This window comes from Medicago truncatula, chromosome 2, assembly GCF_003473485.1.
Source record: "Medicago truncatula cultivar Jemalong A17 chromosome 2, MtrunA17r5.0-ANR, whole genome shotgun sequence".
NCBI lineage: Eukaryota > Viridiplantae > Streptophyta > Magnoliopsida > Fabales > Fabaceae > Medicago > Medicago truncatula.
The window spans coordinates 20160657-20188323 of record NC_053043.1 but is presented as its reverse complement, the minus strand read 5'-3'; the positions used below and the strand labels follow the sequence as shown (position 1 = coordinate 20188323).

Below are 27667 nucleotides of genomic sequence, written 5' to 3'. Positions count from 1 at the left end.
AGATAGGACAAGATAGAACTCCTCCTTGGCTCCTAGAATCACATTCCTCTTGAACTGCTCCAATTCTGAACGAGAAATTATGAGTGAGGAAAACCGTATTTGTATGGAAATTTTCCACCTGACTTGAGCTAAAAACATGGGCTTCTAGGGGCTAAAAAGTCACAAAAAGTGACTTTTTTCGCAAGTCTTCATGCACCAGGCGCCTAAGGCCATGCGCTAGGCGCATGTGCTTGTGATGTGCGGATTAGGAAAGTGTACCAAATCGTTACCAAGTTATAAAGTGATAAGCAGAGTATCAAATAATTCGCGTTCCCTTTTTTTTCAGTTCTACAAACAGGCAGCCCTATCAACGTCTACCTTACCAAGGGTTTAAGAGAATGGTTCTATGATGAGTCATTTATATACTATTTTAATATGCTTTTTAGTTTAGTTTTATTTAGATTTTATATAATTTTATATTAGTATTATTTCCTTTTTAGGATAGTTTACTTTAAATTGCAATTTATTATATTTCAGGAAAGAATATTGGATGGATTGAGTCTTGGAGCAAAAGAAAGGGATTTGGAGCCGATTGGACACGAAAATATGAAGATTGAGAGACAAAATACGTCTCCACACCTTTTGCTGCTTTTGCTTGGATTCTGAGCTATTCTATTTTAGCGCGCAATCTCTCGTGGAATATTCTTAGAATATACTTGCTTAGATTTTAAGTCAAATGTGTGCTATAAATAGAATAGCTAGCCATCACAAATATTCATCTTTTCTTGGAATGCAATATGTGACAATTGTTTTCTAATAAAAGTTCATTTACTTTATTGTTATTTACTTTTATGCTTTCTCTCTTCTTCTCCTTGTCTACGATGAACGTCAGTGAGTAGACTTCTCTTGTCTTGGGATTGTTGGATAAGTCTAATGACATAATCCTAATCAAACCAAGCTTTAAACCTTAATCTTATGTAACCCTAATTCCTTATCTAAATTCACCGCTTTAACATGGATCAACCATTATCAAACTGTGGAAACGAAAGTGGAGGGTTTGATAATTGTTTATCCATCATCTCAAATTCAATTCATAAAACGAAAGTGGAGCTTTGATATTCGAACAAGTGAATTTAGACAAGGATTGCAAAGTCAGCGAAATAGGCTTTGCAATCTTTGAGACATATAGTTTCGATCTTCAAGGGAACTAATAACAATCAAGTCAGCGAAATAGGCTTGGTTGTTAGAGGAACCAAAATCTAATAGTAATCAAGTCAGCGAAATAGGCTTGGTTGCTAGAGGAACAAAAGAGAAACTGTCTTGAGAAATTAGGTCTAACATATAGTTATAAGTTTAATAGTTTGGTTTGAGAAGGACTTGTCGTTAGGATGAACCAATAACCCAAGGCTTTTATCTTTTATTTTATTATTTGCTCTTAATTAAAATCCCAAACTTTTCTACCTTATAAACCTTTAGTCCAATCATTATCTAAAGTTAATTGAATTCGTAACTCCCTGTCGGAACGATACTCATATTTTACTACTTCGGTAAGACCGTGCACTTGCGGTTTTATCTCATCATTCTACTAGGCTACGACTTATTTCCTTCAAGAAGACACTAGTTTCCTTAATAATTAACTAGTTACCTCCTAGGTTTTGCAGATTTTACTTAATATTAGTAATGTCACCTCCTAAGTACTTACTACTAGGGTCAACTCGCTTTCGGTATCTTTCACTAGTTATAAATAATTACTTCCTAGATAGATAGATATTAGTATCAAGATATAAATATCAAAATATAAGGATCAGGATAGTAATATCAATATTAGGCCCTGTCACAACCTATGTATCTATTCTAGGGTTGCACTACTACAAAAATAAACTAAATTCCTAATAAAACTTAATAGTGAACAAAAGATAAATAAAATATAAATGACATTATATTAAATAAATATCCAACAAAAATAAATAGAGGTTCATCTTAGAACTCTAACCTAAAAAGAATTAGTTACACAGGGTAACTAAAAACAAATTACTAAAGACAAAAACATATCCTCTGTTCTTTTTTAAGTGTCGTTCTTGTGTGAATTTTTCGTTTCTATTTAACTGTCGTTTCGCTATTTTGAGAGCATGAGTTGTCAATTATACCCTTTGTCAATTACTCTTATCTTTTTCAATAAAACTAATTAATGTTATATATTTGGAAAACTAAAGTTTGTTATTTTTAAACAAAGTTTGGTTCTTGTTATGTTAAAATATAAACAAATTTTTTTTTTATCTATAATAATGGTTTCATGAATAGTTCAAATAATTCTATAAATAAGAAAAGTAGTAATTGTTAAAATTTTCAAGTGCAAAGTAAAAGAACATATCTGAGATAAAAATAAAATAAAGGATCCATGAATGTTCAAAAGGAAGAAAGAGTGGAAGACTCATTGGAACGACTGATAAGAGGTGAAAAGGGAGAAATAGTTTAAGTCTTGTTTGACAAGATAGAAGAACAATATTTAGAAAATTGATATTTGTTTGTTATGAGAGAGAGTATGCAAAAAAATAAGGAATTTGTTGGAGAAAAAGATAGTAACTAATACATGTTTGTTACGAGAGAAAGATAACAAATGAAAATTATAAAAAAGTGTGTACAAAAAAATAGGAATATATTGGTGGATTAAAATGAGGGTATAATAGGAAGAAAATGTGCAAAAATACACTTCGCTATTTCAATGTTAATATTCTAAAACGACACTTAAAGAGGAACGGAGGGAGTATATTGTTGGTTCAATGAAAATGACAAGAGTTTACATTATATTGTGTAACTGAAAAACAAAAGCATGATTTGTTTCAATAAGTCACAAATATCTATAATATAATTTTCACTAAAATCTAAATTTACTAAGAAAATTATTTGAAATCTACATGTGTTAACACAATAAAAAGATCAGATACACAACTGGTGTAAATATAAAGAAAATAGACTGTTTTGGGGTGATTTTTTCTTTTTTCAAATATACCCTTAAACAAATTTGACTATAAAAATGCTATTTTATTGGTACCATTCAAAAAGAAAAATTTGAAAAATTTATATTATATTTGTTATATTTGTTATATTATTGATATCATTGAAAAAGATAAGTATAATTTGTTACAATATGAAAATGCAAAATATCTATTATCTATAATTTTAATCAAAATAAAAATAAGTTTAATGAAAATGCAAAATATCTATTGTCTACCTATTATCTTTGCCTATAATTAGTCAATGAACTTGTGAAATCAATATTTGATCTATTTATATTTTAACGAAATCAATATTTGGGTTGATTTTGTTTGAATAAAAACTTAATATTTAGATTTGAAGCATAGATTTATTTTTTAACAATATATCCGCAAGATTTGGTTAACAAAAAAACGCAAGATTTATTTATTTAACATAAAAGATTGCAATAGAAAATAAGGGTTCAATATTATCGTATATATCTTGAAGCACAAGGAAACGCCTCTATATAAAGCAGAAGGAATTGCAAACAAAACAAAGAGTAATAGTCTTTTAGTGTCTTAGTCAGTTATAAAATCTGAATAACAATGGCTCTCCAAGAATCAATCACTAACCAAACAAAGGTTTCCCTCGACATGGCCAGACATCTGTTGTTGAAACAATCAGACAAAAACGTCGTGTTTTCACCACTATCACTTCAAATTGTGCTCAGCCTTATTGCTACTGGTTCTGAAGGTCCCACAAAACAACAACTTGTCGACTTCCTCCGTTTCAAATCCACCAATCATCTCAATTCCTTCGCCTCTTATCTCCATTCCGTCCTACTGAAGGACGTTGCTCATGGTCGCCTCTCTTTTGTCGATGGTGTATGGGTTGAACAAACCCTTTCTCTTCAACCTTCCTTCAAACAAATAGTACGTGATAATTACAAAGCAACGCCGGCTTCACTTGATTTTCTAACCAAGGTGTGCATATCTCAGTTTTTTTTTTTCTTCTTGAAATAACCTCGTTGGTGCTATCCTCTGGTGCCTTCTATGTGATTTGATTTACTTAGTTGCAGGATGTATTTTAATAAGTTGATGTAGTTATCGGAAAAAAAAAATAGCAATACCACTATTCCAAGCAAACCCTAAAATATTTTGGCTATATGATATTGATAATATACATATTTTGGCTATATGATAATATAAATATTTTGGCTATATTTTAATAAGTTGATACATATTTGCATAGCTGATTATTGTATTTGATGTGGTTTTGAAGGTTGTTGAAGTGACAAAAAAAGTGAATTTATGGTCGGAAAAAGAGACAATTGGCCTTATTAAAGAACTTCTTCCTCGAGGACCGGTTGATAGATCAGCCAGCGTCATCTTTGCTAATGCATTGTACTTTATAGGAGCATGGAATGAGAAGTTCGACCTTTCCAAAACAGAAAACTGTGATTTTCATCTTTTGAATGGAAACTCAGTCAAGGTTCCTTTCATGGTAAGCAAGAAGATGCAATTTATTGAAGCTTATGACGGTTCTAAAGTTCTTCGTCTTCCTTATAAAAAAGGTCAAGATACGCGTCAATTCTCTATGTATATTTTTTTGCCAAACGCAAAAGATGGACTGCCAGCTTTAGTTGAGAAGATGACTTCCAAATATGAATTACTACACGAAAAGCTTAGTCTTTATGATCAATTGAAACAAGTGAAAGTAGGTGACTTTAAAATTCCTAGATTCAATGTTTCATTTGGGCTTGAAACTAGTGATACCCTAAAGGGGTTAGGAGTGATTTTACCATTCTTTCCTGGAGGTTTGACAAAAATGGTGGATTCTATCGCGGGTCAAAGCCTTTTTGTTTCTCACATATTTCACAAGTCTTTCATCAGAGTAAACGAAGAAGGTACCGAAGTTGCTGCAGCTAGTGCTGCAAGGTTGAGCAAGGGTTGTTCATTTTCGCCGCCACTAAACTTTGAAGTTAACCACCCCTTCTTATTTCTAATTAGGGAAGATTTGACGGGAACAATCCTCTTTGTCGGGCAAGTGCTCAATCCTCTTGATGAGTGATCTAAGTGATCAGCAATAGTAAAATAAGAAACTCTTTAATTTGGTTTTTATTCTCTCTTTTTTTGTAATCTGATTTTTGGAATATTTCCTTTATTTTGCTCTTTGCGTCTAAAATATACATTTATCATGAAAATAGTATTGTTTCGTATTCTATCTATTTTTGCAAAAAAAGCAATAACAAAAGAAATTAAAACACCAGCCAAATTAAAATTTGCGCATATTGTAATTTTATAATTTGTTTCCTATTCTATCTATTTTTTTCCTTTCAATTTTTAATTATTTTACTACACCAATTTTTCTTCTTACGAGATCATAGTGATTGTCACTACTCCTGTCTAAGTTGCTTAGAGAGTTAGATTTGCCTCAATTGTTTGTCTCTTTTCCTGAGTTAGACATCATTTTCACTTTTACAAAACCATTTATGAAATCCAACAAATATGGCAATGGTAAGATAAACTGTAAAAGAAAAATGCAAGAAAAAACCTAATAATGCTTTAATGATATGGTAGAAAAAACTCTTTTTACTTAACAAGTGCTGGTAGATGATATTTAGTTTGAGCAAAATAAAAATACAAGACCGGTCTTAGATTCGAATCCAACTTTAAAAATACGACAATGCTAAATTAACCAAAAAAGGTTTTACCATCCATCATGGTTTAATTTACCCTACTCAAATCAATCCATTGTGGTTTTATCCGACTCAAATAATCAGTCTATACAGTTACGCGTAGATGATACACATTTTAAAAAATAAAAATGAAAAATGTAAGAAGATCACTCTTAGATTTGAAACCAACTATATAAACACATATTGTTAAATCTTTTAAGATAAAGTTTTGCATCCATTACAATCCTATCCGACTCGAGAGATCAGTCGATGCAATTGCACGGAGATAATATTTGATTACAAATAAAAGAGGTAATAGTCATTTTGGTCTTTAAATGTGTAACAAGTAGTCACAATAGTCACTCAATGCATCAAAATTGCAAAATATTCCCTGATTGTACACTTTGTTAGACAAAATAGTCTCTGACATTAAAATAATCTCTAATCTCACAATAAATCTTTTCATGATATGATGATAAGTAAACATATTGAAAGACTAATACGACAATACTAACGAAATATTTTAATGTCAGAGACTGTTTTGACTAACAATATCTACGATCAATAACTATTTTAAAATTTCAATAGATTGAAGGATTATTGTGACTAATCGTGTTACACGTTCAAGGATATACCTATAAAATAAAATAAAAATGAAATGTGATAGAAATGGGCGCGAAAATCCTTATACCATCAAAACTGCATTCCCCTCCAAATCCATCACACACCCTTTCACAAAATCCTCACTTTCTTTCCATCTGCAACAAAACGATTCATCAAAATTCACTTCGATTCATCAAAATTCAATTCGATTCATCAAAATTCCGCGTTTTGCATATTAGGAAAATCATTCAAGTCATGGGTTCCGCTTCTCTTCTCAATTCTTCAGATCCTGGTAATATATATATACCCCTTTTTTCTAGGTTTTTATTCATCTTGCAATTTTGCTTTGTTTTTCGATTTTGCAGGTATATTAAACTTGTTTAGTGCTTTTGGGTTGTGTTTATTAGTTTTGATTTAACGGGTTTTTTTTTGTCTTGGATTATTAATGTTTTTTTTTTTTTTTTCTTCTCATTTTATGGGTTAGTGTGTGTGTTTGGTTTTTTTTTTTGATGATTTACGGTTTTTTTTATTTGAATCTGGTGATAGCCTTTTGTTTTTGAAAGTTTATAGTTGATTTTTTATTTGAATCTGTTCATACCCATTTACGTTTTTGAAGGATTTTTGTGTTAAAGATTTCAATTTTTGTGGTTTTTGGTTATTGTTCCAATCTCAAATCTGAATCATTAGATTGTGGAACTAATGTGTGCTCATTAATGAAATACTGCTAGGGTTAATTGCAAGATGTTACCAATATATTGTGATCCATAGAAAAATTGCAATTAAACTTCATATTACTATGTAGATTTTTTACTTTTAATTACAGTAAGAAGGAAACAGAGCAAAAACAGATAAAATCCTTTGGAAATCTATATGATGTTTGCAGAGTTAAAATTTGTTTTAGCTCCCAATACACCCCAATAAATGTGTGAGGTTTAATTAAATTAATTGCTATTGATTTATATATTTTAATGGGTGTCTATCTTTTTTTTCCCTATTGCCCTTGTGTCGAGATGTGTTAATCATTTCCCCCCCTTATATTCCCCCTTTGAATTAATCACAGTTTTTTTTTTTCTGTAATTACTGCTATTAATCTTTTTTTTGCCATTTGAAAAATTATCTGAGGAAAGATATTTCTATAGATACTTGTTCTACCTTCAGATCATCAGATGTATCCCTGTTTATTTCCTTGCTCTTTTTCTTGTGTATATTTATTATAGATTTGATTTTGCGATGTTCTATTTCCTTTCCCTTTTTGTCCTATTTTTCAGGCAATGTGGATGATTATGATGCTTATAAATCCCTTATTTGTATTTCACGCTCTGCTCCGATACCCTGTGTCGCCTTTACATTACTTTCCCTGGTTTTGTTATCGAATATGTAATTTTTTTCTATTATTGTTCAAAATAGGTGTGTTAAGGACAGCACGAGTAAATAGGATCCTGTTGTTTCGAACACTGAAGAGGAAGTTAGGGCTGGTGGCAAGCAAAAGAAGCGAAGTTTGTCAGAGAGCAGTGAGCAGCCTGCTCCTACTCGTAAAATGCCCAAACGATCAGCGAGTGCAACAAGTAAAAATTTGAAGGAGAAGTCTTTTTCCAAATCTGATAAGTCTGATCTTATTGAAACAAAGAAGGATCAGGTTGTAGAAGAAGAATTTCTTGCTGTCCGTATGACTGCTGGACAGGAGAATGGCCGCCCAAATAGAAGAATCACAGACTTTATCCTTCATGATGAATCTGGTGCAGCAAAGCAACTTGAGATGCTTGAAATCAATGATTTGTTCATCACTGGACTTATATTGCCACTGGAAGCAAGCACATACAAGAAAAAAGAGCAAGGTGTCCGATGTGAAGGCTTTGGTCGAATTGAATCGTGGGATATATCTGGTTATGAAGAGGGTGCTCCAGTGATATGGATTTCTACTGATATTGCTGATTACGATTGCCAGAAACCAGCTGCTAGTTACAAAAAGTATTATGATCAATTCTTTGAAAAGGCCCATGCTTGCATTGAAGTATACAAAAAGCTAACAAAGTCTGCTGGTGGAGACCCTGACATAAGTCTCGATGAGTTACTTGCTGGACTGGCACGGTCCATGAGTGGTAGCAAGTACTTTTCTGGAGCTGCATCTCTGAAGGAGTTCATTATTTCTCAGGGCGATTTTATTTATAAGCAGCTCATTGGTTTAGACATGACGTTGGAGGCCAATGACAAGGGGTTCACAGAGATTCCTGCTCTTTCTGCTCTTAGAGATGAGAGCAAGAAACAAGCAAACTTTGCAAATGCACAAGTGATGCCATCAAATGCGACTTTAAGGATTGGTTCTGGAACCGGGAATGAAGAGAAGAAGGATCAGATGGATTCTGTAGATGAAGAAGATGAAGATGCAAAGCTAGCAAGGCTATTGCAGGAAGAAGAGTACTGGAAATCAAAGAAGCAGAGGAAAAACCCTAGATCATCCTCGTCATCTAACAAATTCTATATCAAAATCAATGAAGATGAGATAGCCAATGATTACCCTCTCCCTGCTTATTATAAAACTTCTCTTCAAGAAACAGATGAATTTATCGTTTTTGATAACGACTATGACGTGTATTACACTGAAGATCTTCCTAGAAGCATGCTTCATAACTGGGTTTTATACAACTCTGATTCTAGATTGATTTCCTTGGAACTTCTTCCTATGAAACCTTGCTCAGAAATAGATACAATCTTTGGATCAGGTGTAATGACCTCAGATGATGGAAGTGGGTTCAATCTTGATACAGAGGCTGGCCAATCTTCCAGTGTTTCTGGAGAACAGGCCACTAATGGAATTCCAATTTATCTGAGTGCTATAAAAGAATGGATGATTGAATTTGGGTCTACTATGGTTTTCATATCCATCCGAACAGATATGGCCTGGTATGATACCTCTTCTCTAACTTAAATGCTATCTGTTTTCTCTTTTCTTTTCTGTATGATAGTAATATTGGCTGTTATGTTTATACTCTAGACCAATCTTATTTGAAATGAAATAAAATTTGAGAATTCATTTGATTATTTGAGTATCAAACTGTAAGTATATAAAACATTTGTAGATAAAGCTATTGCAAGTAAATTCTGTCAACTATCAAGATGAATCTGGTCATCTTAGTGAAATATCTGTGCATATATACACAAATCTTAGAATATTTTTGTTATAAATGTCCTACTTTGCTTTGAAATATATTCATCCATACTTGATTTCTTTCAGGTATAGACTTGGCAAACCATCAAAGCAGTACTCTCCTTGGTACGACACCATATTGAAAACTGCAAGGGTTGCTATAAGCATTATCACATTGTTGAAGGAGCAGAGCCGTGTATCACGACTTTCCTTCGGAGATGTCATCAAAAAAGTATCCGAGTTCAGTCAAGACAATAAGTCATACATATCTTCTGATGCATTGGCTGTGGAGACATATGTTGTTGTCCACGGTCAGATAATTCTGCAACTCTTTGCAGAATTTCCAGAGGAGAAGATCAGGAAGTGTCCTTTTGTGGCTGGTCTTACGAGCAAAATGGAAGCGCGGCACCATACCAAATGGTTGATGAAGAAGAAGAAAGTGTTGCCAAGGAGTGAGCCAAATTTAAATCCCAGGGCAGCAATGGCCCCTGTTGTATCCAAAAGAAAAGCCATGCGAGCCACAACAACAAAGCTGATAAACAAAATATGGGGAGAGTATTACTCAAACCACTTGCCGGAGGATTCAAAAGAGGTAATTGCTAGTGAAGTAAAGGATGATGATGATGAAGCGGAGGAACAGGAACAGGAACAGGAACAGGAAGAGAATGAAGATGAGGATGCGGAGGTGGAGACAGTACTGTTGGAGGGAATGCAAAAGCCGCACTCAGTTTCCAAACAAACTAAAGCGTTTTCTGATGACGGAGAAATTAGATGGGAAGGGGTCCCTGAAGGGAAGACCAGTTCTGGATTGTTTCTTTATAAGCAAGCAATTATTCATGGTGAAGTTGTTTCTGTTGGAATATCTGTGTCAGTTGCAGTAGATGCATCGGATGAACTTCCTGATATATACTACGTTGAATATATGTTTGAATCGAATGGTGGGAAAAAAATGTTTCACGGTAGGATGATGCAGCATGGTTGTCAGACTGTTCTTGGCAATGCAGCTAACGAGAGGGAGGTGTTTTTGACTAATGAGTGCAGGGATTTGGGACTGCAGGATGTTAAGCAGATAAATGTTGTAAGCATCCAAAAAACACCTTGGGGACATCAACATCGAAAGGATAACATCATTGCAGATAAAATCGACAGGGAAAGAGCAGAAGAAAGGAAAAAGAAAGGACTCCCTACTGAATATTACTGTAAAAGCTTGTACTGGCCTGAAAGAGGTGCTTTCTTTAGCCTTCCGTTTGATACACTGGGTCTAGGGTCTGGTGTCTGTCAATCTTGCAAGTTACAAGAAGCCGAAAAGGAGAAGGACGTTTTCAAAGTAAATTCATCCAAGTCTAGTTTTGTATTGGAGGGAACTGAATATTCTCTCAATGACTATGTTTATGTCAGTCCTTTTGAATTTGAGGAAAAAATAGAGCAGGGAACTCATAAGGGTGGGAGGAACGTAGGGCTGAGAGCTTATGTTATATGCCAAGTGCTTGAGATCATTGCCAAGAAGGAAACAAAACAAGCTGAAATAAAATCTACAGATATCAAAGTCAGAAGGTTCTTCCGACCGGAAGATGTATCAAGTGAGAAGGCATACTGTTCTGATGTGCAAGAGGTAAAAAGTTACATACAAGTTATTATAACTTAATGATTTTTCTTTTTTTGGTACCAAGTCATTCATACCTTTTCTAAATTGACTTTGACAAGTGACATGATCTTTGTGTGTTCATATTGTTGTTTATTGTCTCTCTGCAACTGTTTATATTGACTCAGATATCTTGATTTATTCTTTTAGGTGTATTACAATGATGAAACATGTACAATATCTGTACAATCCATAGAAGGTAAATGTGAAGTCAGGAAAAAGATTGACGTCCCTGAAGGATGTGCCCCCGGAATCTTCCATAATGTCTTTTTCTGTGAGCTCTTGTATGATCCTGCCACTGGAGCACTCAAGAAGGTAGTGTATTTTTGACCCTGTTATAACTTTATAATATGCTTGTTTATCCTCAGATAAATCTGTAAAAGCATTGGCGATTTATGTTTTATGAAGTTTTTATACTTCTTATTTTGAAGTAGTGTGGACTATTTGACTTTGTATTATTTAACCTGCTACCGATTTATATTACTTTCAGTGATTGCTCTATGGAGTATTACACTGACGAAATCAAGGCTTAGCTTGATCTTGTTGTCTCATCTCATTGTATCTGCATTCTAAATTCTATACAAACTTCTTAATAGAGTTATAATTTAATCCACTAATAATGTAAAATATTTTTATACCAAGTAAACAGAGAAGTGCCACATTGTAGCAGCCAAGGTTTTTTTACTTGTATTAAACGTCAGCTCTTTGAGACGGGTGTTGCCAATGTCATACATGTGGTATTGTGGTTTACTGATAGTGCAAAACTCTACCCTATTAGTGGATGAAAGTCAAATCTAAATACTCAAATTTTAAACCTTGTATTCTATATCGATAGCTTTGCTGCCATTATTTTTTCAGTTAAACTTCAATCAGTTATTTCATTTAGTATAGTTTACGGTTGATTAATTTTTTAGGCTACTGTTATTGTTTGTATTACGCAGATGGAATAATATATCATGTTTTCTATTATTATTGCTATAACTATTAATTCCATGATGTCAATTCAACATTATGATGCAAGTATAAGGATCATATATGATTTATACTGAATAAGTATTTTATTTTTCATTTGCTCGACAGTTGCCTGCACATATCAAAGTAAAATACTCTACTGGACACACAGCTGATGCTGCAGCTAGAAAGAAAAAGGGAAAATGTAAAGAGGGAGATAACATTTCAAAGCCTGATCTAGAAAGAAAAACATTAAATGAAAAACGTTTAGCAACCTTGGACATTTTTGCAGGATGCGGTGGCTTATCAGAGGGGTTGCATCAGTCTGGTAAGTTTAACTCAACTTTTCATTATAGAAAGAAAATCAAATGTATGTATATATGCATAATGTAACCTGTGTTACTGCTTTCATGCTTCAGGTGTTTCATCAACTAAATGGGCTATTGAGTATGAAGAACCAGCTGGGAATGCGTTTAAAGCCAATCATCCTGAAGCATTGGTGTTTATTAACAATTGCAATGTTATTCTTAGGTAAACGATATGAAAGAGAAAATATAACAGGCCACAAGGTTGAATAAAGTGACTCACAAGATTGATTGTAATGCAGGGCTATAATGGAGAAATGCGGAGACATAGATGATTGTATCTCAACGACAGAGGCTGCAGAGTTGTCCTCTAAACTTGATGAGAAGGATTTAAGTAATTTACCCTTGCCCGGGCAAGTTGATTTCATTAATGGAGGACCTCCATGCCAGGTTTGTGGAGCTCATGACTTTGTTTGCTTTATGCCGCTGTTGATGATTTGTGGTGATTAATTTATTGAATAATTTGTTTTTACAGGGTTTCTCAGGGATGAATAGATTTAACACAAGCACGTGGAGTAAAGTTCAGTGTGAGATGATACTCGCATTCTTATCCTTTGCTGATTATTTCCGGCCAAGGTATTTCCTGTTGGAGAATGTGAGGAACTTTGTGTCTTTTAATAAAGGACAGACGTTCCGTTTAACTTTGGCTTCACTTCTTGAGATGGGTTATCAGGTAATAATTGCATAACTGTATCTTTTTTCTCGAGTTATTTCACTTTGGAGTTGAATAGAATCTTGAGGAACTAATCAATGCTGATTACTTTGTTCAAAAGGTGAGGTTCGGTATCCTTGAGGCTGGAGCTTTTGGTGTTTCACAGTCAAGAAAAAGGGCATTTATATGGGCTGCCTCTCCAGAGGATGTGCTTCCAGAGTGGCCAGAACCAATGCATGTCTTTTCTGCTCCTGAATTGAAAATCACATTGTCAGAAAATGTCCAGTATGCTGCCGTCCGCAGTACTGCAAATGGTGCCCCATTACGTGCAATAACTGTTCGGGATACCATTGGTGAACTCCCAGCTGTAGGCAATGGAGCTTCTAGGACAAACATGGAGGTATGTAAAACAGGAAAGATACACATTATCTATCTTTTTCCCCTGGAAATAGTTTGAGTTAACTCGACACTCTATTCACTTTTTAAAAGAAATTTGGAAAGAAAAAATCATTGTTAATTAAAGGGACACTAATGGTATTTACAATTTTCTCCGACTCTATCCTTTGAGGTAAAAGGTCAAACTCTTACACACTTGGCTCTATGCTTGCAGTACCAAAGCGATCCTGTGTCATGGTTTCAAGAGAAAATTCGAGGCAATATGGCTGTGTTGACTGATCATATTTCAAAAGAGATGAATGAGTTGAACTTGATTCGATGTCAGAAAATTCCCAAGAGACCAGGTTGTGATTGGCGCGATCTTCCAGATGAAAAGGTAAACTGAAATCTTTGTGAATTTTAGCATGACATTTTTTGTGTTGTTAATCTAATTAACGTTGTCGAATATAATGCACAGATAAAGCTGTCAAGTGGACAACTTGTTGATTTGATACCATGGTGCTTGCCAAACACTGCTAAGAGGCATAACCAATGGAAGGGACTGTTTGGTAGGTTGGACTGGCAAGGAAATTTTCCAACTTCCATCACTGACCCTCAACCAATGGGGAAGGTTGGAATGTGCTTCCATCCTGATCAAGATAGAATTCTTACTGTTCGTGAATGTGCCCGATCTCAAGTAAGTATATTGCTTAAGTTACTTGTCACCCTAAATGCTATGATAAGAAATGAAACCTAACCAAATTGGAGATTAACTACTGACTGTGTATAAACAAATTTTACAGAGACGTTCAGTTACTTGTTGTATAGATATTTGTGCAAGCAAATTTAGAAAATAATAATAATAATAATAATAATACGTGACATAATATTTACAGAAACGTTCAGTTACTTGTTGTATAGATATTTGTGCAAGCAAATTTAGAAAATAATAATAATAATAATACGTGACATAATAGTAAAACTATTGAATTCATTAACTATATTGTGGATTAAATTGTTATTTTCATTCAATTTATTATGAAGAATTCTGATCATGCTATCCAAATATGTGGTTAGGAAAAAGATCATAGTTTGAAAATTGTGATAGGAAATTCTCATATGATCCGGTATCATTTTTTACTTATCATCTTTTTCATTTATAAATGCAGGGCTTCCCAGATTGCTATCAATTTTATGGTAACATCATACACAAACACAGGCAGATTGGTAATGCTGTCCCCCCTCCTCTGGCATTTGCGTTAGGGACAAAACTCAAGGAAGCAGTGGATAGTAAGAGCGCCAAGTAGAAGACTAGGGCATGCATCCTAATGGTGGCTTGTTTCGTGATCGCTTAGGTACTTCCCTTGGTGCCTTTACCTGTCATTTGGAAAATTCTTCCGTTTTTACCGCGGAAATTCATGGTTTTATTTTGGCTTTGGATTATGCTACCCACAATGGGTGGATAAACTTATTGTTTGAAAGTGATTCCACCAGTGCTCTGATGATCTTTAAAAACTCTTCGTTAGTTCCGGTTTTGCTTCAAAATCAATAGCATCATGCTTGTAAAAAGGCAATTTTTGCGCAGATAAGTTGGCTAATGAGTCATTTGATTCAGGGTACTGTTTGGTTGTCGGTGTTACCTCCTGATTGCATGCTGATGTAAGGACCGTTGTGGTGTGCCAAGATATAGGTTCCCTTAGGCGGTTGGTTTTTTTTTATTTTTTATTTTTTTCCGGTTTTTGTTTTTTTGGAGGGTTTTGGTCTAGTTCCCCCTCTTCCCTCTTGTATACACTTTTCTTATTTTTTTAATAAAATTTCTGAGATTGACGGGCATAGGATGGGCTTCAGTGAGGTACCAACCTTAGTTGAGATGTCGCTCCCTCCCCTTGATGCCCGTCCTTTCTCCTGATTTAGCAAAAAAAAGAACATTGTCCTTTTTTATATAATTATCAACATTAAATATTTATCCATTTTTTGTGGATCAATGGCAAATGTTTGTCTTGTGTTTTTTTCTTTCTATATTCATCAATTAAAACTATTGTCATGTATCAATAACAAACATTAGCCCCTTATTTTTTATGTATCGCTGACAAATATTTATCTTGAATTTTTTTATTATTATTATTAGTTACAAATATTTATCCACTTTTTTACATATCAGTGACAAAAACTTGTCTCCTGTTTTTATATTGATTAGACTAAAATGTTTATCCTATTTTTTTTTTATTTACCAATGTTAATTTATGTTTTTTTTTAAGTACGGATTAGTTAGATAATTTATGTTATATGCTATTTTCTTATATATAATTGATTTATTCCAATGACCTTTTCAAAAGATCATACTGTTAGATTATTCAAAAAGAAAAAAAAGAAGATCATACTGTGTTAGAAAGAATCTCATTTCCTTTTTCCAAAAAAATTTCAGAGTAATATTAGGGGGTGTATTCAATTGAGATTTCAAAGGATTTTAAAAGACTTTTTTGTTTTAAAGAAGTCTTTAGGTATTCAATCAAGACTTTTAAGGAATCTAAAACATTCTTGTGGTATTCAATTAGGATTTTCAAGATTTTTTAATGAGTCCAATAAAATTCAGTGGTATTCAATTCAGATTTTGCACAACTTAAATATTGTCTATTGGTATTCAAAATTCTAAGGATTTTAATAGATTGTTATGAGTAATGGATTTTGTGAGACTTTTTAGTGTAAAATGCATCTACTAACAATCTCACACCTAGCTTTGAGACTTTTTTGTCTCCCACACATAGTCTTGAGATTTTTTTTAGTTGCTTCTCGTTATTTTCTTTTTTACGGAAGTTGCTTCTCGAGTCTCGACATTGTTGTTCACGTTCGAGTCCAAAAAAAAAAATCTTCCTGCACACGTAACATAGTTATCACATTTTTTACTGTTCTTTAGCAGTTTTGTGCAAGTCATTTTTTTACTAATATCATTTTTATGAAGTTATAAAGTTTTGTGCAATCAGTAAAATATGAACAATATCATTAAAATATAAAATATAAAAATGCCTTGCACAAGTCACTTTTTTACTAATATCATTTCTTTAGCAGTTTTGTTCAAGCAGTAAAAATGCCTTGCCTTACAGATTATTATGAAGTTTTGTGCAAGTCATTTTTTTTTCCCACTAATATCATTATTTATTATTTTTTTAGTGAATTGTTTTGTTGTTGTTATATGCCTTACGATTGCAGTTAAATGACCATTATCTTTTTAGGCATTTTTATTATTATTTTTTTCGTCAAGTAGTTTAGTGTCTAGATTCACACACATTATGTGTGGAGAATCCGATGTTCAAACACCGACCCCTGCAAAAATTATCCCTGGTAGCTACCAACTGAGCCACACGTACGAGATAAGACATTATTATTATTATTATTATTATTATTAGTCAATTTGATATTATAGATTTATAATATTTTTTAATCTACGGTCATTTTGAATTTTTCTTAAAAATTGATACAATAATTTCAAATCTTAAAATCTCGTAAAGTCCGTTGAAATCTTAAAAATTTGTATTATAAATCCATTAAAATCATGTGTTCAAAATTCTGATTGTAAAAAGTCATTTGAAAAAAGTCTTTTAAAATCCAACAAAGTCAATATAATCTCACAAAATCTTTTAAAATCTTCAAAATTTTGTTAGTGTTGGAAAAAATAATAATAATAGTGCATCACAGTGTTGGAAAAAATAAAAACATCCATAAGCATGTATGAAAAACACAATTAACTTCTTGATATAATCTATCGAAATCTTGATAGTATTTTAAAATCTTATAAAATCTTAAGATATAAATCCCTTGAAATCCTTGAGAATCTTTTAAAATCCTAAAAGTCATTAAAATCTTACATAATCTTTTAAAATCTACTAGACTTTTTCATACAAAAATAGTCTTTTAAAATCCTAATCCAATACACCCCCAGTTAAACAACACTTAAAAGTCATTAAACACTTAATTTTTTTTTAAGGAACAACACTTAATTTTTTTTTAAGGAACAACACTTATAACTATTCTCTCTATACTTATATCAATGTAAACAATAAATTTAATTATTATTTCTATGTAATTTTGAGAAAGTGATCCACTTGAAAGAAGCCATTAAACACTTAGAGTCACTTTTGGTTAGAGAGTGACTTTACTTCCCATATCGAGGCCTTTAACAATATCGTTTGAGAAACCGTTGGCATAATTGTATGCATCTGGGTCTCAATTCGATTTGCTCTCATATTTTCTACGAAGAAAATTGTTGTGCGGATAAATTAATAGATAACGATCATTCTATTATTGGTACATTTGGTTTGACGCTATTCCTCGGTTTATGTTTCTGACACTATCAATAAATAATAACAAGTTACTTTACAAAGCGAGCTAAGGCTCATTGGTATCAAGATGGTGATCTGAATACAAAATTCTTTCATGCTTCTGCGACATCTCGTAAGAAGGTAAACCGTAAAACGCATCCTTGCTTTAAAAAATGTGAACGTGATAAAATATCTGATGAACATGGAATGTGTCAGGTTGCGAGAGGCTATTTTAAAAATTTATTTGTACAAAATAATAGCGTTCGTTCACCAGTTATAGATGCTATTTCAACCGTGATCACATAGGATGATAATAATCTTTTAACGAACCTCAAGAATTCAGAGATAAATTGGCTATCATTGTGATTTCGTAAGAAGATAATTTGGTGTAGTAAAATTAAAAATTGAAAGGAAAAAAATAGATAGAATAGAAAAAGATATAAAATTACAATAAAGATGCGCAAATTTTAATTTGGCTGGTGTTTTAATTTCTTTTGTTATTTCTTTTTTCAGTTTTGTTAGTATCTTATTACTTTTACTTTTTCTTTTGAAAAATCTAGCATCAAAGCTATAATGATGCTGAAAAGAAGCAAATAACAAATGATGCTGTGAAATGAAAGTGTGGCTACAACAAATAACCTCCTTCCTCCGGTTGCTTCTATATCTATAATTTTAATCAAAATCAAATTAATTTTAATCAAAATTTCATAAAAGCTATTGTGCGTAATTTATATGCATTAGAGAGTGTGTCTAGTATATGTATGTAGACACACGTAATTGCATCTTTTTATCTCCTAGTTAATTAATGAACTTGTTAAATCAAATATTTGATCTATTTATATTTTAACGAAAACAATATTTGGGTTGATTTTGTTTGAATAAAAGTTAATATTAGAAGGTTGTTGAAGTGACCAAAGAAGTGAATTTATGGGCCAAAAAGGAGCATTTGATAATTGGTAACAATATCACTTCTTTGGTATGCAAAAATATGGTAAAGCTTTTTGGTCACTTCATAAAAGTTGATACTTGAAGCTAAAGGAGTAAAATTTATTTCTCTTTAGTACTATAAAATTTGAAGAGGCATTTGAATAAAAAAGGTTTGTGCCATACATGGGATTTCTTTAATCAATTTCAATTGTGCCATGCATGGGTATTCACTACAGCTTTCAATTGAAATATATGGAAAAACATTATAACTATTAACTTACTTTGTGCTAAAATAAACAATATTTTTTATTAAAAGGAGGAAACGACGTCGATCTATCTTTAGGTTACTTGATATTTAGAAGCATTGGTCTCAACAAAATGCCGTTAAAATTTCTTTCAACCAAAGGGAGAAAGGGTTCTTCAACCCATACACCATTGACGAAAGATAGGAGAGACTCTCCCGCAGGAGAAAAGTCCTTGAGTAGGACGGAAACAAGATGAGAGGCGAAGGAGTTGAACAGGAGAGGAAGTCGACAAGCTGTTGTTGTGTGGGACCTTCAGAGCCAGCAGCGGTGAGGCTGAACACAACTTGGAGTGACACTGGCGAAAACACAATGTTCTTGTCTGATTGTTTCAAGAACAGATGTTTGGCGATGTCGAGGAAAACCTTTATTTGGTTGGTGATTGATTCTTGGAGAGCCACTGTTCTTCTCTTCCCAGTTGTGTTGTCTTCATTGTAAGACTACAACAAGGTTGCCCTAAAGATATTATTGAGTCTTTATAATTTGTTGCAATCTTTTATTTTATATAAACCAAAAATCAATATTTCCCCAATACTAAGATTTTGTCAACAGTTTTTTCCAATCTAATCAAATACACAATAAACATAAGAGCACACTAATAAAAAAAAGAACTTTTGTATTGAAAAGATATTTATAAATTTTTAAAAGATTGACTACACAAATTTCAAGATCCTCTAAAAAAAGACAAAATTTAGAACCAATACCTTATGTACTGTTTTTACTATTGGTCTCTAATAACAATACATGGATTAAAACTCCACATCAATCCACCCCAGTTTCTGTTATACAATACAAGTACACTGTCATGAACTCACATACAGTTCAGGAATGGCGAGGCAGTCGCATAGGGAGTTTTCCGCAGAGAGACTTACAACTGGTACACTGTCAAAAAGTTGATTCCTTGCGGACCTTTCTTGAGTATAAACCACCCTCCAAGAATTTAATGTGTTCCTATCAAGCACTCCTCTCCGAGCTTTACGTACAAGTCCTTTTCAACTCTCAACAATGAAGACTTTAATACATTTGAGGTACTTGGAACTTTATGACAGTGATATAAAAACCTTGCACGATTGTGTTTGTAGACTGCAGAAGTTGCAAACACTAAAACTTGAAAATTGTTATTTTTTACGTAGTTTCCCCAAACAATTGACGAAATTGCAGGACCTTCGACATCTCATGATTAAAAATTGCCTATCATTCATATTAACTCCTTTTAGAATTGGGGAGTTAACTTGTCTGAAAACATTGACCACTTTCATTGTTGGTTCAAAAACTGGTATGGTTTAGAAGAGCTAAACAAGTTACAATTAGGAGGAAAGCTATACATCAAAAGCCTCAAGAATGTGTCAAATGAAGAGTATGCTAGAGGAGATAATTTGATTAGCAAGAGGACATAAAACACTTATATTTGTCATGAGGTGGTTATGTTAATTCACAAGTTGATGGTGTTGATTCCGAGCGAGTACTGGAAGCTCTTGAGCCCCATTCATGACTTAAGCATTTTGGGGTGAATGGTTATGGGGGAACAGATTTTCCTCCTTGGATGAGAAATACTTCTATTCTAAAAGGTCTAGTCAGATTATTCTCTATGAAAGTAAATACGACGGCATGATACACCTGACTTGTCTTGAGGAACTTGAAATCCATTACTGTCCAGAGTTCGTTTTTCCACGGAACATGAACAAGCTAACCACCCTTCGTCGATTGAAAGTGACTAGGCTTAATGGGAACATACTTATTTTCCTTCACTAACATCCTTGCCAAACTATTTGGGTGCCATGACTTCTCTTCAAAAATTAGAAATCATCAAGTTTCCAAAGTTAAGTATTGAAGGTGAGAAAAACACAAGAAGGGATTAGGGGGGGGGGGGGGTTGAATTGTGTTAGCTTTTTCTTCTTTTTCTCCTAAGTTGAAAACACTAATCAGAAGCAGATAGAGTTCTACTTCTGAAGTTCAAAACTAGTCGCAGCGGATAAACAGAGAGAGAGAAGAAAGACACAAAGCAATTTATACAGGCTCCTTCCACAAACCGGAAGTTAGTCATGTCTCCCTTGCACTTCCAAGGAGAGTTCACTATGTAATATCTGATTACAATTACTCTCACTGCTAAAACTAGTAAGAGACTTCAAATTGCTCAAGCACAACTGCAAGAGACTTCCTATGCTCCTGAACACAATTAAGAGACTTCTAATGCTCAAGCACAACTGCAAGAGACTTCTTAATTCAAACAGAATTACAAGAAAAATGTTTGATGTTGAACACTTGATATACAATCAGTGGTGTTCACAATACAAATCAGATACAGACTCTTAAGACTCTAGAATTTCTAAGATATGAAAGTTGATAAGAAATTCTAAGTGAACTTTTGAATGCAGAACAATTTCAGCAGAGTTTTGACACTTGTAATTCTTAGTATTGTTCTGTACAAAACTCTAAGTTTTCACTCCTTTATATAGAGGTGTGAAAGAGACGTTGTGAATGAAGCTTTGATCAATCACCAATGATCTTTTGTCTGATATGGTTATTGTCCTACGAAGGATCAATTTCAAATGCATTCCCATTGTGAAGGAACATCTTTGCAGGCAGAGCTGTTTTTCTTGTCTTGTAGCAGAGACAAAAACAGAGTAGTGGTTGTACACTTCGTACAATTGTACTTTGTCAACGCTCTTTGAAGAACAAGCATCCAATGCCTTCAAATCCTTTCAAACTAACCGTTGCTTCACTTTTCCAGTCTTCTGCAATGCTTAGACGAGATTAAATCCATTGAACAACTTTTGAAGCTTTAATGTTGCATCTCCTGATGAGCTGCAGCTTCTGGTGATTTTCAGCTTCTGATGAACTTGTTTCTGATGACGTCACTATTTCAGGAGCACTTTGTCTTCAGGAGCAGTTTTCTTCAGACGCTTTAAGCTTCCTTTTTGTTAATTACTTTGCTCTCTATTGTTCTTCCAAGACCTTTTTAAGATGTCAAATTTTGTCTATGGTCATGTACACTTGAACAAATATTACCATATCCAATTTACAATTTTTTAATACCTTGTTATCATCAAAACCTCAAAGGGTAATGTTAAACACATTTTGTTCCAACAAAGTTCACTACCAGAAAACTTTCAGCAAGAGAGGAATAGGTGAAGATTGGCATAAGATAGCTAACATTCCTGAAATTGAAGTGTTTTATGTTGCAGAACCAACATTTTTTGGTAATTTAATTTAACGAATCTCTTTGTTTTATTTCTATCTCTTTTTTTCTTACTATATCAAACATGCTGTGATTCTAGACTTATATTTAACAATGTGTGCACAGTGAATATCATATAAGTATTGAACTATCATAAGAGAACATATCATCTCAGGCAACACATTCTATACTGCTATCAAGCATCTATGCCCTTGATTGGGTTTGAAAAGATGATTGAACTAGTCTAACTCGAGAATATTGGTCGACCCAAGTACCATAATAGTATTTTTATTTTTTTTATAACAAAGACTTCTCTCTTTACTGGAAACTGTTTAACAATTTCCATTGGTTGGGTTAAGGCCAACACGGATGATTCAGATTTTCGCGCCCCTCCTTCTGCTGCAATTGGTATAATTTTCAGAGATCCAGCCGCAATGTTTATAGGTCGATATGACCAGAATATATTGGACATGGTGAGTCCAATTCAAAGCTTGTGGTGGCTGCTTTCAAGAAGGAGATAGTTGTGTCTTGGGGCCTTTCTAATCACTGGAACAATTGTAAATCATAATTGTTGTTGTACACTGTACTCACACTGTAGGGAGTGTAAAATTGTAGCAGATGCTCTTGCTCATAGTTTTACAGAGACTAAAAATGTTGATGAAGAAAATTTTACAGGGGTTAAAATGCGCTTTTTATTTTTTAGAGATTAAAAACGAAATATAGAATATTTATATGGATCATTTACTTTAATTAACTCTTTATTTTAAAGTATTTTGTAACTAATTAAATAATAAAAAGGTGCTATGTTAACTTTAAAGTAAATAAGATCTAATGGTTGTGTAGGCTAGGGATTTGTAATCTGTTCATCCAATTTAGCCAACTCTATTGAACTTTCTACGGCCTTCCAAACCTATTTACCTAGTTTAAATGACTTTAATAGTTCAATAGAGTTGGCTTTTTAATATTAATAGTTCAACATGTAGAGGTAGGTTTAAATGACTTGATAAAGGACCATTAATAGTTCAACAGATTACAGATTCCTATATAAAGGACACTTCTTATGGATGAAAAAAAGGAAACAATTGATAAATTTTATGTTGAAATAGTTACTTTTTAATATTTTAATGTATTAAATACATACCTTTCAAAATAAAACTTCCATTTTAAACTTCTTATAAAGAAAAGGCAATGTCGTTGAGATGATGATCCAAATGAAATGATTGTAGCTGAGTTGCAGATATTTTATGGAGAGAAAGTGAGAATATACATGAGATGAAGAAAACTTGCTTTATATATGCCTATGCCAGTGATAAGAGGAACTAAACCGATCCAAATTCATTGCTTTTAACCAATAAGATCTATATAATCTTTTTTTTTTTTTTTTGACAAATCTATATAATCTATTTAACCACTACTCTTTTATCGGTTGAACATACCTTTTTTTTTTAGATTCAACTCTATTCATTTAACTTCTAAAGACATTTTTTTTACATAATAATGGCATTTGGTTGAAGCATATCAAACTAATATTGACCAATAATATTATTTTTTTTTTGTTACAAGGCTAAACAACAAACAAAACAAAGAAAAAGGCTGGAAAAGGAAACTACTTCCTAAGGAAAAAAGTTCCTAAAACATCATTCCGAAGAAGACTAAGCAAGGCATCCGGAGGAGAATCATGGATTAAGAGATCGTTGTTATCAAAATATACTTTATGTGTACGAGTTTTTGTTTTTGGAGTTCTATCTTCATTATCATTATTGTTGTAAAATTGGCTCAAAATTGGAGTTGGGTTATGCTCTTACCCCATCACATTTTGCTCCCACTCAGCTGATTTGCCGAAAATGCCCATGCGTTAGTTAAGTCACGTTGTATGACTTAACTAACGCACCTTATAAGTTATGCATGACTATGCGCGAGTTAACTCACGCACGTTGGCCAATGGTCATAACTGAAGAACAAACGTTTTTTGAACGGTGGTCAATGCATTTTAATGGTTTTTACACTTTTATTTTTATTTTTAAGTTTTTTCACGTTTTTTGACCTCATTAAGTGCTATGTTACCTTAAACCACCTATAAATACCCCTCCAAACTTCCCCATTTCCTCACACCTTCTCACTCCCCTCCTCACTCTCTCCCCTTATGAATCTCCTTCTTTTCCTTCTTTTTTTCCTTCTTTCTTTTGGTGTAAAAAGAGAAAGAGACCAATTATGGGGATAAAATGATGAGCAGTGAGCAGCTTTCTTGGAATAAAGAACCAGATTGGGTAAAACTAAATGTGCAGATTTAGTTTTACCTCAGGAAGGCCGATTTTCTTGTGGATTTCTTTTACTTTTACCACAGGAAAGATGGTTTTCTTGTGGATTTCTTTTAGTTTTACCACCGGAAGTTAGGTTTTCTGGTGGTTTTTTTTTTTTTGTCGCACATTTATTTTTACCCCATTGTAAATGTAATAAGAATTATATTAATAAAATGATATTTTATATCTATTATTTTTTTCTTTATTTTTGTTAAATTTTGCATTTATTTTATGATTGCGTATTGAGTTAATAAATTCAAATAAAGTGAATAAATAAATTAGAATAAATTCAACATGAATTCGAATAAAAATTGCGTATTGAATAAATTCGAATAAAAGTTACATTACATTACATAAACAACATGTATATCAACTATATATGTTATCACATCAAATTCCTTTATATAAGATGAGTCATCACATAAAGACTGAGGTGCATTCCGTGGCACTCATCTTATATGAAGGAATTCAATATCATAATTTATATAGCTGATTCTGCATAATACATGTTGTCTTGAAACTACATTTCATAACATAAAGTTCCTAAATATGTCCTATCATTACATTACATTACATTCGGGTTGCACCTTCAAACTACAATAACTATCTTACCTCTGAAATGGTAAATTCAAACTTAATAAACACTTGGACTCAAACATTCACCCGAAAGTTATATTGCTTCATTCAAAAGATTAAATTCTTTTTAGGCTTGGTTTAAATGATGGTATTCAAGTGTCAAAAGAATGAGGTGCATTCCTTGACACTTCAATACTTCATTTAAACAAGCCTAACAAGAATTTAATATTTTGAAAGGAACAATAGAACTGTCGGGTGAAAGCTTGGGTGTTGGCTTTTAACAAGTTTGAATTTTCATTTCAGGGTAAGACAATTGTTGTAGTTGGAAGGAGCATTCCCTACCTAATCACGATCCCTACCTAATCACGATCTTCTGGCGGAATCAGACTGTTGAAAATATCTTCAGCTAATCTCAGCAACGTTACCCGCATATCGATCTACTGGAACATGTTGTGCTCCTAAAACATGCTAGTCATGTTTTCGTCGTTCTTTAATTCCCCCCAACTAAATGATATTCTCCCCTCGTTGAGCGTTGGACGTTTATACCGAACATATTTCACCCTCCTTGTGTCTCCGGGGTTGACTCCTTGGTTGAATTCATTCATTTCATCCTTGAGACCTCTTAACGTTATACCAAGGCACCGAACCTTCAACCTCTGAGGTTCTCTGCCGTTGAATTGTGCATGAACGTCGATTCACCCGACCATTGTTTCAAATCTACACAATAAAAAATTAAAAACAATCAATGAAAAACTCGTTTAAACATTTCACCAAACACTTGGAGTGCAAATTATACATAAACCCTAAAACTCATAATTACAACATTAACATGCAAACATCTAAACAATTAAGCAATATAAGTCATTTACATGTAACATTGTATCATTTCTTGCAAAAAAAATCAAAATTTAAACAAACCCTAAATCTAATTTTTTTTCTAAAACTCAAAATTACAACATAAACATGCAAACATCTAAACATTTAAACAACACAAGTCATTTTCGTGAAAACATTGCATGATTTATTGCCAAAAAAAACTAAAATTTAAACAAACTCTAAATCTAAAATATTTCTAATTTAAGAGAAAAAATCTAACATATAAACATAAAAGGTTAATGGTGTTTGATTATGAAAACTTACTTATTATTGGAGTGTTGTTTGATTTGAACTTGAAGGAATTTTGGATTTGTGTGATTTGAGAGAGATTTTTGAGATTTTTTGAAATTTTAGATGAGAAATGAGAAAATGAGGTGTTCTGCCTTGTTTAAAACAACACTTAGTGTGAGTTAACTAAGGCAGCGTTAGTTAAGTAGTGCAGAGTTTAACACTTGTGTTACTTAACTAACGCATGGGCATTTTGGGCAAGGCTGCTGGGCGCGAGCAAAAAGTGCTGGGGAAGAGCATAATTCATTGGAATTTTGAATCTGTCAAAATCGGGGCCCGAATGGTGCTATCCAGGGCCCGAATTTGGCTGTGGTTTTTCAGCCTGTTGGTACGTGAAAAATCGGTGGCTGAAGAACAAAATCGGGGCCATAATTTGCCAGCAGAAAATATAACAGAGTCATATTTTTGGGCTCAAATTTGTTCCAATTTTATGAGGAATATTTTTACTATAAATATAGACCTTGTATCAAAGTAAACCTTGAGAGATAGAGAGTTTGAAAACAAGGGTTAAGAAGTCAACAAGAAAACTAGGGTTTGCACTTGGCAACAAACACTATGGTTGGGATATTTTATGAGGGATATTTTTACTATAAATATAGACCTTGTATCAAAGTAAACCTTAAGAGGTAGAGAGTTTGAAAACAAGGGTTTAGAAGTCAACAAGAAAACTAGGGTTTGTATAGAGTTTGCCCTTGGCAACAAACACTATGGTTGGGATTGATTCACCTTGGGAAACAATAGTAGGATTGAGTCTCTTGGTCACGGGAAAAGATTGAGATTTTGGGTAGAATTAGGCGGGAGACTTATTCTTGTAACTCTTTGATATCTCTTTTGTAAAGTTACTCATCATTATAGTGGAACGGAGGGCTGCTCTCTCCCTCAGACTAAGTCAGTATTGGACCGAACTGGGTAAACGAATTTCGTGTGATCTCTCTTTCTTTTCTCTCGTTGTTTTCTACTTTTGCTTGTGTTTATAATTGTTCCCATGTTGATATTGGTTGCTTGATTACTTTACTTCACACATCAAGTATTTTATTGGTGTGATTTTTCAACGAATTCACAACAATTATGATCACTAAATTGATATAAAGTAGTGGAGGATACCAAGGTTTCAAGAGAAAGAGATGACATTTTATATATATAGAGTGATACATCATCACAGTTCTTGCATAAGAAGAAGTCTTCAAGGTAATTGCCACATGCATAATCAAGTTTATTTTATATATCGAAGATATAGTGAGATAGATATATAGATATGGATAAATAGATAGATAGATACATTGCGTTTGGTTCCATTAACCTCCAAGATTTAGCTACTAGATTTTTCTTATACAATCTAAGTTAGATCCACCCATTTACTCAAATTACTACTATATACACATGTGAATAAATTAAAGAGTGAAAACACATTAGAAAGTGGTGTACAACTTTGAGGAAAGCTAAAAAGAAAAGAGAGAAATCAAGGAAAGCTTCATGTGGTATCAACGAACATCCATATATGTCGGTCCTAGTTTTTTAGTGAGAGAAACTTCACATTCT

At 33.2% G+C, this 27667-nt stretch overlaps 2 protein-coding genes across 2 annotated transcripts; both read left to right on the top strand.

Moving 5' to 3' along the window:
- Window positions 1-3560: 3560 nt before the first annotated feature.
- Window positions 3561-5025, top strand: LOC25486611 (serpin-ZX). Its single transcript, XM_013608228.2, has 2 exons — window positions 3561-3938; window positions 4237-5025. Exons 1-2 carry the CDS (start codon window positions 3561-3563, stop codon window positions 5023-5025), a joined length of 1167 nt encoding a protein of 388 aa, XP_013463682.1.
- Window positions 5026-6343: 1318 nt separating this feature from the next.
- Window positions 6344-15288, top strand: LOC25486610 (DNA (cytosine-5)-methyltransferase 1). Its single transcript, XM_024776034.2, has 12 exons — window positions 6344-6527; window positions 7643-9136; window positions 9468-10992; window positions 11173-11337; window positions 12103-12301; window positions 12393-12504; window positions 12581-12728; window positions 12814-13011; window positions 13112-13390; window positions 13601-13762; window positions 13844-14062; window positions 14535-15288. The coding sequence occupies exons 2-12, from the start codon at window positions 7773-7775 to the stop codon at window positions 14670-14672; spliced, it is 4509 nt and encodes a 1502-aa protein (XP_024631802.2). The 5' UTR covers window positions 6344-6527; window positions 7643-7772; the 3' UTR covers window positions 14673-15288.
- Window positions 15289-27667: the final 12379 nt, after the last annotated feature.